At 43.5% G+C, this 17,273-nt stretch overlaps 1 protein-coding gene across 7 annotated transcripts in view; it reads right to left on the bottom strand.

The window, feature by feature from the left end:
- NEDD4 (NEDD4 E3 ubiquitin protein ligase) overlaps positions 1-17,273 on the bottom strand; it is a 578,822-nt gene that overhangs the window by 6,190 nt on the left and 555,359 nt on the right. For all 7 annotated transcript variants that reach the window (XM_030189078.1, XM_030189079.1, XM_030189080.1 and 4 more), the window contains one exon: positions 962-1,058. In XM_030189078.1, coding sequence (XP_030044938.1) covers positions 962-1,058 — 97 coding nt within the window. The remainder of the gene's footprint in view (positions 1-961; positions 1,059-17,273) is intronic.

The raw sequence follows: 17,273 nt of genomic DNA, 5'->3' as shown, positions 1-17,273 counted from the left end.
TCCACAAGGAAGTACCTGGAATAGAATCCCAACCTTTCCTGCCCCGGTGGCACGGGCTCGACCGCATTGGCGCTGAGAAAGGGAAGGGAAATGGGACTTGATATACCGCCTTTCTGAGTTTTTTGCAACTACATTCAAAGCGGTTTACATATGTTCAGGTACTTATTTTGTACCAGGGGCAATGGAGGGTTAAGTGACTTGCCCAGAATCACAAGGAGCTGCAGTGGGAATCGAAGATACCCGCTGGGTAATATGGGCCATGGAGGTTCCCCCACTCCTACTGGAGTATCACTGGATATCAACTTCTGTGAAGAAGTGTGACAAAGTGCTATTCCATGAACTATAAATTGAGAAGCAACCTAAGGAATTACTTCTTCACAGAAAGGGTGTTGAATTAGTGGAATGGCCTACCAGTGAAGGTGAAGATGAAAAACTGTATCTGAATTCAAGAAAGCTTGGGAAAAATACATAGTTATTTCTAAGGGAGGGATAGTAGATGGCATGGATGGGCAGACTGGATAGGCCATATGGTCTTTATCTGCTTTAATTTTTCTGTTTCTAAACAAAAACTGAGGTAGGAATAGCCTAGGGTCCTTGGTCATCACTTCGTCCTCAAGGACTGTCAACATGTCAGGTTTTCAGCATGTCCCTCATGAATATGCATGAGAGAGATTTGAATACAATGGAGATAGTGGGCATGCAAATCTCTCATGCATATTTGTTAAAGATATCATGAGAACCTGACCTGTTGGCAGCTTTATGGATTTGGAGTAAAGACAAAGGTGGTGATGGAGGTGATGTGAATGGAGGGCTGAGTTTTCAGCAGAAAACTGCAGCTTGGATGAGTTGCTGGTCAGACATTGCTCATCTATACATCACCCATTGATTAGACTGGTGTGGGAATGTTGATGTACTGAAAGTTTACTAAAAATTTGATTAAAGAAGGTGCTGGAATGCTTACCATACAGCTCACCAAAGCCATTCATGGGCACACGGGATGTGCCAGTAACAAACTGAAGTAATCGTATTCTCTTCTCAGAATCCATCATTAAGACTGCCTGAGGAGAAAAAGCACAACACATTCCAAAAGCCTATTTAAAAACTCAAATACTTTAAGAAAACACTTAAATCAAAAGCAGTGTTTTATACACCCTGATGTAACTGAGTAGCTTTATAAACTAACTTCTTATATAAATACCACTTCTGTTGATGTGCCCAAGCTCTTTACAGGAGAGATTTTTCTCTCTCATCTATTTAATAGAAAAGGCAGCTTAAGGCAAATACTTTCATTAATTGGGTCCCCAAATCACAGTGAGATAAAATGACTTGGCCAAGGTTACAAGGTTAGTGTCAGAGAGAAATCCAGTGCTACATCCATTCCAATAAATCTCTCTCATGGAGGGCAAGCTGTCTGTGTGGGGTGGGGAGGGGGCACAAGGATGTAAATCTTTTGACAAGGTACAATATAGCTATCTTTTGTTCCTTGGAGTCCAGCAATTTCTTCATACTGTTTTGGAACACTGGCTCAAAAGGAACCAGTGCCAATATCATGACCCTTTATTTGCAATTACTTGGGTGCTTTTCTTCTATTTTGTATACCCTGCCAACTCTTACAGTATCTGGAGTGAGGATCCTCCCCATGGGCCATACACATGGCCTTCTTCTAGAATCCAGCAGTTACAGGCCCTGAATCCAACTACTGGTGTCACTGTTGCACAATGGTTGGGGCTTCCTCTCCTAACTGGCTCAGGGTGTAGAAGAGCTGACCTGGGGTGCTCCCCATATCAGTGCAAAGCCCTGCTGTTGTGCTACTGCTATTTAAAAATTTTCAGCTCGATACTCAAAGGCCCTTAGCCATACAGTAGTAGAATGGAGTCTAATGGTTAGAGCAGTGGGCTGAGAACCTGGGGGGCTGGGTTTGATTCCCACTGTGGCTCCTTATGATCCTGGGCAAGCCACCTAATCCTATGCAGCTATGTTTCAGCTAATGCATGCGACAGGGGTCCTTAAATCATTAACTACTATAAGAACCAATATATATATACTACTACTACTTGACATTTCTAAAGCACTACTAGGGTTACGCAGCGCTGTACAATTTAACATAGAAGGACAGTCCCTGCTCAAAGGAGCTTACAATCTAAAGGACAAATGTACAGTCAGTCAAATAGGGGCAGTCTAGATTTCCTGAAAGGTATAAAGGTTAGGTGCCGAAAGCAACATTGAAGAGGTGGGCTTTGAGCAAGGATTTGAAGATGGGTAGGGAGGGGGCTTGGCGTAAGGGCTCAGGAAGTTTATTCCAAGCATAGGGTGAGGCAAGGCAGAATGAGCGGAGCCTGGAGTTTGCGGTGGTGGAGAAGGGTACTGAGAGGAGGGATTTGTCCTGTGAGCGGAGGTTACGGGTGGGAACGTAAGGGGAAATGAGGGTAGAGAGGTAATGAGGGGCTGCAGACTGAGTGCATTTGTAGGCATTTGACTGTCATACAAATGACAGTATACAATAATGATAATTGAAGCCACTCTGAAGGTGTTCCCGTTTCTGCCTTATATGCTGGACATAGGGAAAGGGAAATGGGACTTGATATACCGCCTTTCTGAGGTTTTTGCAACTACATTCAAAGCGGTTTACATATATTCAGGTACTTATTTTGTACCAGGGGCAATGGAGGGTTAAGTGACTTGCCCAGAGTCACAAGGAGCTGCAGTGGGAATTGAACTCAGTTCCCCAGGATCAAAGTCTGCTGTACTAACCACTAGGCTACTCCTCCGCTCCACTTTGACAATCATATATATTGGTTCTTAAGGATCTCTGATGCAGGCATTAGCTGAACCACTAACATGTTGGGTTATCTGTTTCTAATAAACATTTTATTGTTTGTTTCCTCTCCATTTTTTGGCCGCCTCCCCTCTTCTCCAGTTCTACCTGGTAACTGTGGAGGTCTGGTTCTTCTCTTCTTTTGTTCAAGTCACCTAATCCTCTATTTCCTCTGCTACAAAAACCTAAGATTGTGAGTCCACTAGTGACAAAGAAAGTACTTGCATATAATAAATGTAAACTGCTCTGGCTGTACAACAGAAAGGCAGTATATTTACTTTAACCACTTTTACCCCATACTCTAAGCGATTTTCATAAAAACATATATATTAAAATTCAGATACATACACAACCAATACTACTGCTGTCACAAAATCCCAACAATCCAACCACATGTTAACTATAAAAAGAAAGCCTACACAAAAAGCAAAGATACTTATCTGTAGCAGGTATTCTCCGAGGATAAGCAAGCCTTACATTCTCACAAGTAGGTAATGCAGGCCATGTTGCCTGGTCCAGGTCTTACAACAAGCAAAAGAAGAGCTTTGTGGAGCACGAGACACGCTCCACCGCGCATGCCTTCCCACCTGTTGCACAAACGCAGTCAACTCAGTTGAGTATAACAGCAAACAAGGAAAAATAATAAAGGAGACAACTCCAAGGGGAGAAGGACTGTGAGAATATAAAGCCTGCTGTTCTCGGAGAATACCTGCTACAGGTAAGTATCTTTGCTTTCTCTGAGAACAAGCAGGCCTATCTATTTTCACAAGTGGGGAATCCCTAGCATCTAGGCTTACCAGAAACAACAAACACTGGTCAATTGGGCCTTGCAATGGCGAGGACATAACACAGATTAAACTGAAACTATATACAATCTGAAAGAGTGCAGCCTGGAACAGAACAAAACGGGCCTAGGAGGGTGGAGTTGGATTCTAGACCCCAAACAGATTCTGCAACACTTTCTGTCCGAACCTACTGTCACATCGGATATCCTGCTCAAGGCAGTAGTGTGATGTAAATGTGTGGACTGAAGACCATGTCACAGCCTTGCACATTTCTTCAATGGAGGCTGACCTCAAGTGGGCTACTGATGCAGCCATGGCTCTGACATTGTGAGCCATGAAATGACCCTCTAGGGCCAGCCCAGCCTGGGTGTAAGTAAAGAAAATGCCATCTGCCAGACAGTTGGAAATGGTGCATTTCCTGATGGCGACCCCCATCCTGTTGGGATCAAAACAAATAAAAAGTTGGGCATACTGTCTGTGAGGCCTGGTCCACTCCATGTAGTAGACCAATGCTCTTTTGCAATCCAAGGTGTACAAGGAACTTTTGCCAGAATTGGCAGGAGGTTGGGGAAAGAAATTGGCAAAACAATCAACTGGTTCAGATGGAACTCCGATACTACTTTCAGCAGGAACTTAGGATACATGTGGAGGACTACTCTGTTGTGATGAAACTTAGTATAAGGTGCATCCACCAATAAGGCCTGAAGCTCACTGACCCTAAGAGCTGAAGTAACAGCCACCAAGAAAATGACCTTCCAGGTCAAGTACTTCAGATGACAGAATTCTGTGGCTCAAAAGGAGCTTTCATTAGCTGGGCGAGAATGACACTGAGGGCCCATGACACAGGCAGAGGTTTGACAGGGGGCTTTGACAAAAGCAGACCTTTCATAAAGTGAACTAGAAGCTATTCAGAGATGGACTTACCCTCTATACGTTGATAAGTAATAATTGCACTATGGGGGACCCTTACAGAGTTGGCCTTGAGACCAGACTCTGATAGGTGTAGAAGGTATTCAAGCAGGGTCTGAGTAGAGTAAGCAAGGGGATCTAGGGCCTTGCTCTCACTCTGGACGGCAAACCTTCTCCATTTGAAAGAATAGCACCTCTTAGTGGCGTCTTTCCTACCAACAAGACACCCTCCGAAAGACCCAAGGAAGTGAACTCTGGGCTCTCCATATCCAAGCTGAGAGAGCCAGAGACTGGAGGTTGGGATGTAGAAGAGACCCCTCATTCTATGTGATGAGAGTCAGGAAAACACTCCAATCTCCACGGTTCTTCAGAGGATAATGCCAGAAGTAGAGGGAACCATAGCTGCCACGACCAGTATGACGTGATCAGAATCATATTTCCACGGTCTTGCTTGAGTTTCAACAAAGTTTTCCCCACTAGAGGGATGGGAGGATATGCATATACAAGACCTGACCCCCAGTTGAGGAGGAAGGCATCTGACACTAGTCTGTCATGGGCCTGAAGCTTGGAACAGAACTGAGGGACCTTGTGGTTGATCTGAGTAGCAAAGAGATTTTGTGGGCAACACCCATATTGAGAGACCACACATGTGGTTGAACTATCCTGCTCAGTCTGTCGGCCATGGTGTTGTTTTTGCCCGCCATATAAGTGGCTGAAAGGACCATGCCATGCTGGCGATTCCAATGCCACATCCAGACAGCCTCCTTACACAGAGGGCATGATCCAGTGTTCCCCTCCTTGTTGGTGTAATACATGGCAACTGATTGTTTGATAAGCGCAATTAGATCTCTGAAAGCCTTTAAAGCATTCCAGATTGCCCGAGTTCTCTGGCAGTCTTCAAATCTAGGCTAAAAGCCCACCTTTTTGATGCTGCTTTTAACTCCTAACCCTTACTTACTTGTTCAGTACCCATGTTTTATCATTCCGACCTTAGTAATTCCCTTATTTGTCCTTATTAAATTGTAAGCTCTGTCAAGCACGGACTGTCCCTTCATATCCAGTGTACAGCACTGCGTATGTCTAGTAGCGCTATAGAAATAAGTAGTTGTGGTATTGATCTGAAGATTTGTTTCCTGGATGGCCCAAACACCTTGGGTATGAAGACCATCTACACGAGTCCCCAAGCCCAGGAGAGATGCATCTGTCGTCAGCATCTTTTGTGGCTGAGGAATTTGAAATGGAAGTCCCAGAGTCAAATTAGATCGAATACTCCACCACTGAAGGCAGTGTACAATCTCTGGGGACACTTGGATGACATCTTCTAGGATCCCCATGGCCTGACACCACTGAGAAGCCAGGGTCTATTGAGCCGATCTCATGTGAAGATGTGTCATGTGTGTAACGTACACTGTGGAAGCCATGTGGCCCAACGATCTCAACATCTGCTGAACTGTGACCTCTGAGAGGCTCGAACCCTGGAAGCAAGTGCAACAAGACTGTCCGCTTTCATCTCTGGAAGGTAGGCTTGAACCTGCTGTGTATCGAGCAGGACTCCTATGAACTCCAATCGCAGGACAGGGTGAAGATGGGACTTGGGGTAGTTTAAAATGAACCCTAGTAGCTCAAGCACCTGAATAGTCCTCTGCATGGATCTCTGAGCACTGTCCAGAGAGGTGCTCTTTACAAGCCAATCATTGAGATATGGGAACACATGTACTCATAGTCTGCATAGCGATGCTGCAACTACCGCTAGACATTTGGTGAAGACCCTGGGAGCTGACAAGGCCAAAAGGCAACACGCGGTACTGAAAGCACTGTTTTTCCAGTTGAATTCAAAGATACTTCTGATGGGCTGGAAGCATTGGAATGTAAGTATATGCATCCTTTAAGTCCAGAGAGCACAGCCAATCATTTTTCTGAATCATTGGGAAAAGGGTTCCAGGGAAATGATTGTGAACTTTCCTCGGACTAGGAATTTGTTCAGGGTCTTTAGGTCTAGGATGGGACACATCCCCCTTTTTCTTTTGTACAAGGAAGTACCTGGAATAGAATCCCCACCCTTCCTCCTCTGATGGAATGGGCTTGACTACATGGGCCTTCAGAAGGGCTGAGAGTTCCTCTGCAAATACATGGCTGTGCTGACAGCTGAACGAGTGAGCTCTCAGTGGGTAATTTGGAGGTTTCAGATATCAATTGAGGGCGTATCTGAGATGGACTATTTGAAGAACCCACCGGTCAGAGGTTATAAGGGGCCATCTTTCTTGAAACAATTTCAGCCTCCCCCCGACCGGCAAATAATCCGGGACGGACACTTTTACTGCAGCTATGCTCTACTGCAGCCAATCAAAAGCTTGTCCCTTGCTTTGCCTGGGGAGCAGCAGGGGCCTTAGATGCACGCTGTTGACATGAATGAGCGAGCTGGGGTTCAGACTGAGCAGGCTGGCGAGCTGAGGGGTTGTGCATATGCCTCTGATGGTAATAGGGACTCCTCCTTGGCTTGCCAAAGTCCTCCTAACTGAGGATATAGCTGCAGAAGGCAACGGACAGGAGAGATAAGAGATGGTGTCAGTATGTTTTTTTTTTTAATTTGGTCTGCAACCTCCTCAACCTTCTCTCCAAAAAGGTTATCTTCCCGGCATGGGGCATCCACCAACCTATGCTAAACAGAATGTTCAAAGTCAGAAACATGCAGCCAGGAGAGTCTGAGTTTCGCAAGCAGACGTTCGTGACGAGCTGGTAGGATTATATTCGAGAGATAAGCATTGAAGCCTGGAACATCTTTCTCCCAAAAGAATTCAGGGTTCTAGCTTCTCTACCTGGGGGCGCAGAGGTATAGCCCCTGGAACTCCTGGCTCTTTTGAGAGTGGATTCCACCACCATGGAATTGTGAGGCAACTGAGGTTTACGAAATCCAGGTGTGCTGTGGATTCGGTACCTGAAATCAATCTTCTTGGGCAGTACCGGGTCCGACAGAGGGACTTCCAATTCCTAACAAGGACTTCCTGGAGTATCTCATGGAGAGGGACACTCACAGCCTCCTTAGGAGGAGACATGTAGTCCAGGACATCGAGCATCTTGGCCCTGGGCTCGTCCTCTACTTCAAAAGGTAATGGAATGACGTCAGCCATTTCCTGTATAAAAGATGGAAATGAAAGGCTCTCTGGGGGGGGGGGGGGAGACTTTCTCCTTTCAGATGGAGGGATGGGTTCAGGGTGTATCCCATAGGACTTGTCTGAGGAGAAGTACCTGGGTTCTTCCTCTTGACTCCCACGAGTGCTCCTCATCGGTGTCTGACAAAGCCCCTCTATGGGAAGGTTGAGACTGAGCCTGCCTACATGCAAAGGAGCCATGTCCTCGAGAATGGCACTGAGGAGTCGGTTTCCTTCTCGACTCCAGGGAAGCTTTCTCCACTGACGTCGAGGGGGTCCCGGCTTGAGTGGCAGGTGACACTGGAGCCGTACCACAGGCTGAGGGCCATGCGAAGCCGCGACGGGAGGCAGGGTAGGTGCAAGCTCCCCCTGGTGCCTATGCACACCTTTGCATAAGGCCATTAAGTAGCTCAGGAAGCAAAGCCTAGATGCGTTCATTGAGGGCAGACATCGGAAAAAGCTGGGGCTCTGGTTGAGAGACAGGTTGCAGGATTGTCAGGGTTGATACCAGAGCCGGCTGCTGGCAGAAGAGCGCATCAGTACCTCCTGTATGGAGCAGTCCTCCAGACACCCACGCTTCTCAGGTGCCGAACCCCTCGATACCCCAGAATTCCCAGTACCATGCGTTGAGGGGGATTGATGACGATGCTTCTTGGCTTTCACTCAAAGCTTCCCGAGGCTCTTCAGTGCTGCCGAGGACAATGTTGAATCCTCATGTTGCCTCAGGGTCAAGTCTGACGATTGATGGTCCTGGGGCTCTGCACAGCAGTAGGCCTTGAGACAGGTGGAGACCCACTCGATGCACCACTGCTCCCAGTGTTTGCAGGCCTAGCAGCAGCCATGCTTACCGATGCTCCTGACGCCAGTGTGATGCTCGATGTCGAGGAACAGGACTTGGCTCCAAAACATTTCTTATGTTGAGCCTGTCTGGAAAGTTGTGTCCTTTTCTTCATACAAGGACAAAGGTTGCAGTTTGCAGGGCTATGGTTGGGCCCTAAACACTGGAGACACCAAGAATGGGTGTCTGTTCCAGAGATTGTCTGATTGCACCGGATACAGCGCTTGAAGTCACTGGTAACTTTAGTGGATCTGGATGGGAAAACTTTGTTGGCTAAATTAACAGAAGCGATGGTGCAGGAAAAAAGGGACGAGGGACCCGAGAAAAAATAGGGAGTGAACATGGCTGAGGCCAAGGCCCAAAAGTGGCCTTGTGATGATGAAAAATTAAGGAAACTTAAAAATTTGGCAAAAATAAAAACCCTAAGAAAATAAAGGAAAAGAACAAACAAAGCTCTGTGAACAGGACTGTCAAAAAGGTGAAGAAAAATATGCCAGAGCAAAAAAGAAGCTCTTGGACTGAGCAAATATGGAGCTCGTGAAAAAAGTACACTCTCTCCTCACCGCAGTAAAAAAGCAACTGAAGTGACTGCGTTCGCAAGGCAGGTGGGAAGGCACTCACGCATGCACGGTGGAGCATGTCTCGCACTCCACAAAGCTCTTATGCTTGTCATAAGACCCGGACCGGGCAACGCGGCCTGCGTTACCCACTTGTGAGAATAGATAGGCCTGCTTGTCCTTGGAGAAAGCTGTGTTTTCAACATTTTCTTAAATTGCTGTATACCAGGCAAGGCGTTCCACAGTAACGTTCCTGCAACCGAGAATGCTGCTGCTCGAATAATTGCATGATACACTGAAGTCACCAAACTTAAATCCTGACATTTGGAAAAGTCAGATTTCAACCACCTACCAGAAGACAACAAACTAAAGCCCTAACCAAAGTACCATGGCATACTGCCGTGAAACACCTGTGAAATAAGAGTCAGAACTTTGTACTGTACTCTATACTTCACCAACAACCAGTGAAGTTGGTTTTTTTTTTTTAATTATTTATTTATATTTTGCAATAATATTCAAGACATACAATCTTTTCAAAACACACCAATAAGTGAAACATAATAAAGAGAAATTATAACAAGGAAAACACAAAGTTACATTTGGTGATTTTAGCCCACATTATGGGGATCCAAGATTCAAAGTTAAACCAAAGGGACTTGGCATAATAGGAAACAATTTCTGATAACATCTCAGGCTCTACATTATTTATTTTCTGCTAAGACATATGGACTTATCTAGCTACCTTCTGGGCTTTAAGAAAATCATTCAATTGTTTATCATCATAGAATATATATTTCCGATCTTTAAACATTACTAAGCATTTACATGGAAAAATGAAGCTGAAAACGTGCCTGTAAAGAAAGCACTTCCGTTTTCATTTCTAGAAATTTCTTTCTGCGTTGTTGAGTCCATTTCGATATGTCAGGAAATATAGAAATTTTACCACCAAGAAAATCTACATTTGCTTTCTGAAAATAATTCTTTAACAGCATTTCTTTGTCTTGCAAGAAGACAAATGTCACAAGTAGGGTTGATCTCAGTTTTATCTCTTCCCTGGATTGCTCCAGGAAAGCCGTTAAATCTAGTGTGGGCGTTTCTCCTTTCGATTGAGGCTCTTGTAAAGTTTCTGTAGTATTTTTCACCGGTAAATAGAATACTTTTTGTAATGGAGGTAACGTCTTTTCAGACTATTTTAATTGTTCCTTCAAAAGTCTGAAGAACATCTCTTTCGGCGAGATCATGGCACACACCGGGAAATTGAGTATCCGTAAATTCAAATTTCTCATGTTATTCTCTAAGTTCTCAATTTTTCTAGAGATCAACAATTTTTCAGCCACCAATTGCGATTGAGTAGCTTGTATTTTAGAAATATTCTGTTCATTATTCAGTTGTTTAGCGGAAAAAAGTTCCATTTTGCTTTTCATGTCTTTAATCTGAGAAGAATTATTCAATGATACTGTAATAAAGGATGTACAAACCTTATGAAGGTTTTCCAGAGCAGTCCATATCGCCTCCAGCGATATTTCGGCCGGTCGTTTCAGGGGCTGAAGCGCTTCCGCGCAAAGCAGAGATTCCGCTTGCTGGTCGGCGTCAGTCTCTGGGGCTCGCATTAGCTGGCTCTCCTCCCAATTCTCTTCCATAGCTGCTGTTTCCATCGGAGCCTGCCTCCCCTTCAGGGGCGCTGTACTTCCAGCCTCTGGAAACAATGCTCCGGTAGCTTGTGGGATTGGTGGGGTAGCAGGACCCAGCGGACTGAGCGAAAAATCGCTCTCCAAGCCAGTATTGTCCCTCGTACTGGCAGCGGATACGCCCGCAGGTGTAGACGCCAAGAAAGCTGAGATAGATGTTTGCCTCGGTCCTGGGGTCTCTATCCGAGGGAGAGGAGGTCCCCTCGGTTTCCCCTTTCGCTTAGGCATGCTCTCTCAGAATTATGGGTAAGAAAAAAGGAGATAACGCTGAAATTTGAAAGTAATTCTAGGGAGCAAAAATCTCTGCTTCCTGTCTATTCGGCCATCTTGGATCTCCCAGTGAAGTTGTTTTAACACTGGTGTAATGTGATCAAATTTAGAAATCCCAACAATCAATCTTGCAGTCACATTCTGCACAACCTGCAATGCCTTAAGTCTGTACTATGGAACACCAAAGTAAAGAGAATTACAGTAATCTGTGACAAAACCATCGCTTGAATAACACTCTGAAAATCCTGTAAACCTAACATAGTGTAACCCCGCCCCTCTCCTGAGCGAACTCCCAAAATCTAAATAACTTTCTAAAATTCTTTTCTTAAACAGTCAAGGCCGAGTACCCTAAATGCCTGACTCAGGAGAAAGGGAAGGATACAAAAAAACTCAATAAAAATTTAATACATAAATTTTTATTTAAAACGATCAACAAACCCTACAATTTCACCCCTATGCATACCCCATACATCCTGATATAAAATATTAGATTACAGAACCTTACGATGTAATACAAACTTAATAATTATGTTTTTTTTTCCTCAGATTTCTTTTTACTGGACGGATAACCCACCAGCAACAGAAACTTTACTCCAGCATCAGATACGTACTTTCTTGGTTTAAAATTTAGTAATAAAACCTCTTTCTTGTTAAAATAGAACAGAGTGCTTCTCTTTTTCAAAGAATTTGATCCTTTGTGCCCAATTTTTATTTTTCAGGTTCCAGTATGTGGAGCTACAGACGTCCCTTCCTCGCTGGATCTCAGGTAAGTATTGTTAGTTTTTATTATATTTATTTATCTGGACACTTAGCTCAGTCTTTTTGCCTTCGGACAAAAATTCCCTTTCTTGCGTGGGGCCCAGTGTCTCTGCAGCGATAGATGCACTTCAACGCGCTCTCCTCTTCCTTTAGCTGCTGCGCAGGGGCTCTGTCCCCTAGTAGATGAGCTGACCTCAGATGGAACAGGAATCTGCACCTACTATTCTATTCTTTAAAAATCAATAAAAGAAACCCTAAACCCTAACTAGTACAGAATATTATGGAACTTCTCTTAAAATGTCTATCTCACTTCCCTAACTAGCTTACCCTTTAAAATAAACATATAATTATTGAACCCTATTCTAAACCCTCCCAATTCTTTATCAATTAAACTTAAAGAAATGTGTGTAACTCTCAGTTTCCTAAAGTCACTGAGAACTGAATTCACAATAACCTGTGTATGTTAACCCTATTATTAATAAGGTTCCAAGCTTTCCTTTCTAGCCAGCTCAGAGTTCCTGCTTGTTATATCAAATATTAAACATTTTAAGAACACTACTGCCAGCAGTTTCTTTTAAACTACTAAAAAGTGTTCTTCTATTTTTTTTATTTTATTTATTTATTAATTTAAATCATTATTTCACAACAAATTATGATCATGTAATAGGCATTTACATCAGGAAAAGAAAAAAAAAAAGGAAAAGTAAAATTTATAGCCATTTTGTCCACTAAAAATAAAGAAACATTGGTTCCAAGAATAAAGAAATAGATATCAAAAGCAATTAAGTAAGTCCCACCAGTTGCTACCTAGGGGTTACTGATCCCAGCCTGCTATATTATGGTGGGCATATAACATTCATATCTACTCTAGCATCAAGAAATTCTTTTAACTGTTTAGGGTCAACAAATTGAAATTGTTTACCCTCAAGCATTAAATTACAAATACAAGGAAATCGTAAAGTGAAATTTATTCCCATGGCCAACACTCTCGGACGCATTTCCAAAAAGGCCCTGCGTCTAACTTGAGTGGGTCTTGAGAGATCAGGAAAAACACGGACCTTTGATCCCATAAACAGGTTTTCTAAGTGTCTTAGGGAAAGTCTTAATATTGCATTACGATCTGGCTCCAAAGCAAAAGTAACAAGCAACGTAGACCTCTGTGTAACAATCTCCAGTGAGCTCTCTAGGAATGAAGTTAAATTCATTCCATCCCCTTTCCCTGGGAGATGTCCATCACCCCCTTGTGGGTTCCAGATATAATAGGCCCGTGTTATGGGGGGCAATGAATCCTTGTCCATTCCTAGAATGTCCACAATATATTTCTTAGCCATTTCAATCGGTGAAATTAAAGGCGACTTAGGGAAGTTGAGAAACCTAAGATTAAGTCTCCGAATCTGATTCTCCAGGTATTCTGTCCGTTTATGAAGAAAAATATTATCCTTAATCAAAGCTGACTCCAAAGTTCCCCTCTCTTGTAATTTAATATGTAAATTTTCCAGTTTCAAGGCCTGTTGTGCTGATGCCTGTGCTTGAAGTAGCGCAGCTTGAGAAATAGTTTTAATATGTTCAGTATTTTCTTTTATTGAAGGTTGCATAGAGACCTGAATATTATGCACCATGTCCCATAGTGACTCAAGTGTCACAATTGCAGGTTTAATCACGCCTAAATTTCCAGGAAAGGGTTGAGTCTGAATACCAACTTGCGAAAGTTTAGAAACAATTTCCAAAGGAAGTACCTGAGAGGCTGATTGAAGAAGTGTTTCTTTCAGTTGGATTTCATTTTCTATCGTCGCAGACCTTCCCTCGAGCAGGCTTGGCTGAGCGTTTACGTTCTCCTTCCCTGCTTGGGCTGCCGGCGATTCCCTTCCGGGTTGAGGCGGGGCAATGCGTTCTACAGGGCTCAGAGAAGCCCCGTCGGCGCTTTCGATCGACGCCGATGCGTCGAGAGCGGCAGAGGGGGTCGAAGTTCCCCGAGGTCCCGGTAGTTGCTTCGGGAACTGAAGAGTCGATTGCCGTAGCGCCGAGGACGTTTCAGGAGCCGAGGAACGCTCCTTAACTTTCCCCCTCCGTTTCCCCATCAAAGAGGTTGCAGAAGCGGCGAAATCAGCAAAAAAAACTACAGAGTCACCTCAGCAGCTAACTCGGGTGCAACCAGTCAGAGCGCCATCTTGGAACCGCTAGAGATGGCTTTTCTTATTATCAAAAAGTGTTCTTCTATTAATCAGGCAACCCCTGGCTTATAAATACTACAGTTTTTTAAATGATCAAGCTTTTAGAATAACTCAGTCACAGCTGATCAGCAGCAGGCACTCTCTCCTAGCAAAGCCACAACACGCGGAAGGCTTTTAAAACAACTAATAAACACAAATTACATCACTCACACACACTTTCAACCTTCAATCACCTAAAATCCATTTTAACACAGATTTTAAGACACCACTGTTCTCAGACCCTTCTTTACACGTCTGAACAGTGTCCAACTCACCTCCCAACTGCCCAGCAAGCCGTTTCCCAGACAACCAATTGCTCAGCTGAGTGATGTCTGAGAGTGATGTCACTGAATAGAACCCTTATTCAGCCCAGTTAAGATTATTTAACCCCTTGGGTTACAATAGGTTTTAATCGAAACAGTACATACAATTGATGAAATGCTGATTCAACCACATGCAGGATTTCTTTTTTCATCGTAAGAGTGGAATCTAACGTCGCATCCAACAATTTCCTTCTTCACATGTAAATGTATAGACCCCCCACATGAACAGTTGAGGCCAACACTCATTCATCACTCTCCCAACCACAAGAATTTCAGTTTTATCCACATTCAAAGTAAGCATATTAGCTGCCATCTGTTTACACATTACATTCATATACGATGTGAGATGCTCAGACAACTCCTCCTCCCACCCATCTACTGGGAAAAAAAATTGAATGTCATCGGCATATATAGCCAATACTCCACATCCAGAGACTCAAGAACATCACACAATGGAGTCACATAAATATTAAACAAGAGCACGGATAAAGCAGAACCCTGTGGCACTCCTCTCAAAACAGGGACAGGTTTTAACGCCCCTCCCCACTTTGAACAAATAAAACCCACTCCAACAACAACAAAAAAAAGAGTAAACTGATCATAAACCAAACCCCCTATACCCAACATATGCAATCTCTTCAAAAGAACAAAGTCAAAAGCGGACGACACATCTAAAGAATCAAACAATAACATTGGTTCTGATCCAACCTTCTCCTCAATGTATCCAAAGTCGAAAGTAACAAAGTCTCTACACTATGAACCTTTCTAAACCCATACTGAAACCTGTTCAAACATTTATTTTCTTCCACAAAAAGGCCTCAAGCTACATTTAAAACAACCTTCTCAATCACCTTCTCCAATAATGGGACAACAGAAATAGGTCTATAACTACTAATATTTTTGCGATCCAATTTCTAATTCTTTAATAATGGTTTTACCGTAGCTTGCTTACAAGCAGCTGGCAGCCTACCTTTGCTAAAAGACTTATTCACTACACATGACAATGGTACAGCAAGTTTACTAGCCATCTCAAGACTTACACCTGAAGAACAAGGGTCCGATACAGACCGAGTAGGGGTATTCATCGAGACAACCCTGGTCATTTCTTGCATCCCATCTCATCAAACTCTACCCATTTCAACTCAGGAACATGACCCTCCAACTCTATCTGTTGATCATCACAAATTCTCACCCCCTTATCCAACGGAACCACCTTATTCATCAAATAAACTGATAATGCCATGGCATCTGGTCCCCTCTAATTCGTGACCCTTTACCCATCTTACTATATGGATAAGTGTCCTATCTGTGAATGTGTGCTGAAAATTCTTACAGACTGCTACAGCACTATTTGGATAATGCTGGGGCGGAGCAAGGGCATTCTGTCCAACTGCATTGATAACTGCTTATTTTCATCAGGTTGTTACAGTCACATTCCTGCTAATTAGGTTTTATTTATTTTATTTATTTATTGCATTTGTATCCCACATTCCCCCCCCCCCCCACCTATTTGCAGGCTCAATGTAGCTTACATAAATTTGTTAATGGTGTACAATTTTCATGTTTCACAACATGAAAATTGCAGTCTCTTGTGAGGAATCTGGTTTGCACTGTTACTTCAATTCAATGTGTCTGTTTACTGGCTCTATTACATCCCCACTGCTTTATTCTTAGTTTCTTATATTATTTTACTTTTTCCAAAAACATGGCATACATATTAAGTTAGTTATGTTTTCTGATTTGAAAAGTGCCTTTCTTGAGTCAATTCTTCAGCTGCCATGCATTACTGAGAAGGATTAACACTGAGCAGCCTTTGTTTACTTAGGTTCATTATGATCATTCATAATATAGGGACCTTAGAAACATGTTTTACTCAATATGGGCCTAGATATTAAATATCAGGACAGATGTCTGAATTGGAGACAGAGTTTAAAATTTTGCCTCTTGCAGATCTCTTAGTATTTCTTATGCAACCACATACCTCTCTTTCAGCCCTGCTGGACAGCTTCACAGAATAGGGGGATTTTTCTGTGTTTAAATATGGCCACATCAGAAGCCTTTATAGAAGGCACGCTCAGTGAGGGCTGGGGGGATGAACTTCCCTTCCACTGGTCAGTGGGCTTCTTTCGATACTTAGGTATTCACTTACCTTCTTAACCTAAATGCGTATATCATATCCCTCAGTCAGTTCAATTCATACAGAACTAACTAACCACATGGAGTACTTTGGCCTTAACATTTAATGGGAGGATGGGCCTTTACAGAATGATGCAGCTTTATGTTCTATAGTATATCCCCATCACTCTAATGAAGAAAAGACTTACATGTAGTCAAAAGACTGGTCATCAGATTTTGTGGGGTGGGAAGAAACTGAAGTTAAAGATTGATAAGTTGCAGGGTAATTGGAAATTAGGGCGCATGGGCTCACCTTACCTTGAGTTGTATAATCGGGCTTGCCTTTTATGCATTACAACTCTAGAACATGTTCTGAGGAGGGATGGACATATGATAATGTTGGGGGGACGTTTCTGCAAAACCCTGCTATATGAAACACTGACTTTTTATGCATATTTGCAACTGGCTCATGATGTACAAGCCATGCAAAGGGAGAACATGTCACTGGGCCTATTCCCCAAACTTGTGGATGTATGAGCACTGAATTGTTTGTCAGTCACGTCCTTGCATAAGGTTGTATGAAAATTTGTTGTCCTATAGTATGCAAGTGTTGCGTTCTCGAGGGCCTTGGCATTCTGTCAGGTCCTCGAGGCAGGACTGAAGTTCGTGAGCCCTTGGGCCACTGCCGAGGAGCGGCAGCGGCAGGCAAGACCACCTCAGGACTGGAAACACAGAAGAGCAGTACTGGAACTCTGGACTGGAGTAGTACAAGGCAGGCAACTAGAACAGATGAGACAGGAACAGCTTCACCTGCACCTAGCCACCGTTCCTCCGGAGTTGAGCTCCGAAGTGCAG

Source organism: Microcaecilia unicolor, chromosome 1 (genome assembly GCF_901765095.1).
Source record: "Microcaecilia unicolor chromosome 1, aMicUni1.1, whole genome shotgun sequence".
Lineage (NCBI taxonomy): Eukaryota > Metazoa > Chordata > Amphibia > Gymnophiona > Siphonopidae > Microcaecilia > Microcaecilia unicolor.
Note: the sequence above shows the minus strand (reverse complement) of the source record. Positions and strands in the feature narration are given on the sequence as shown.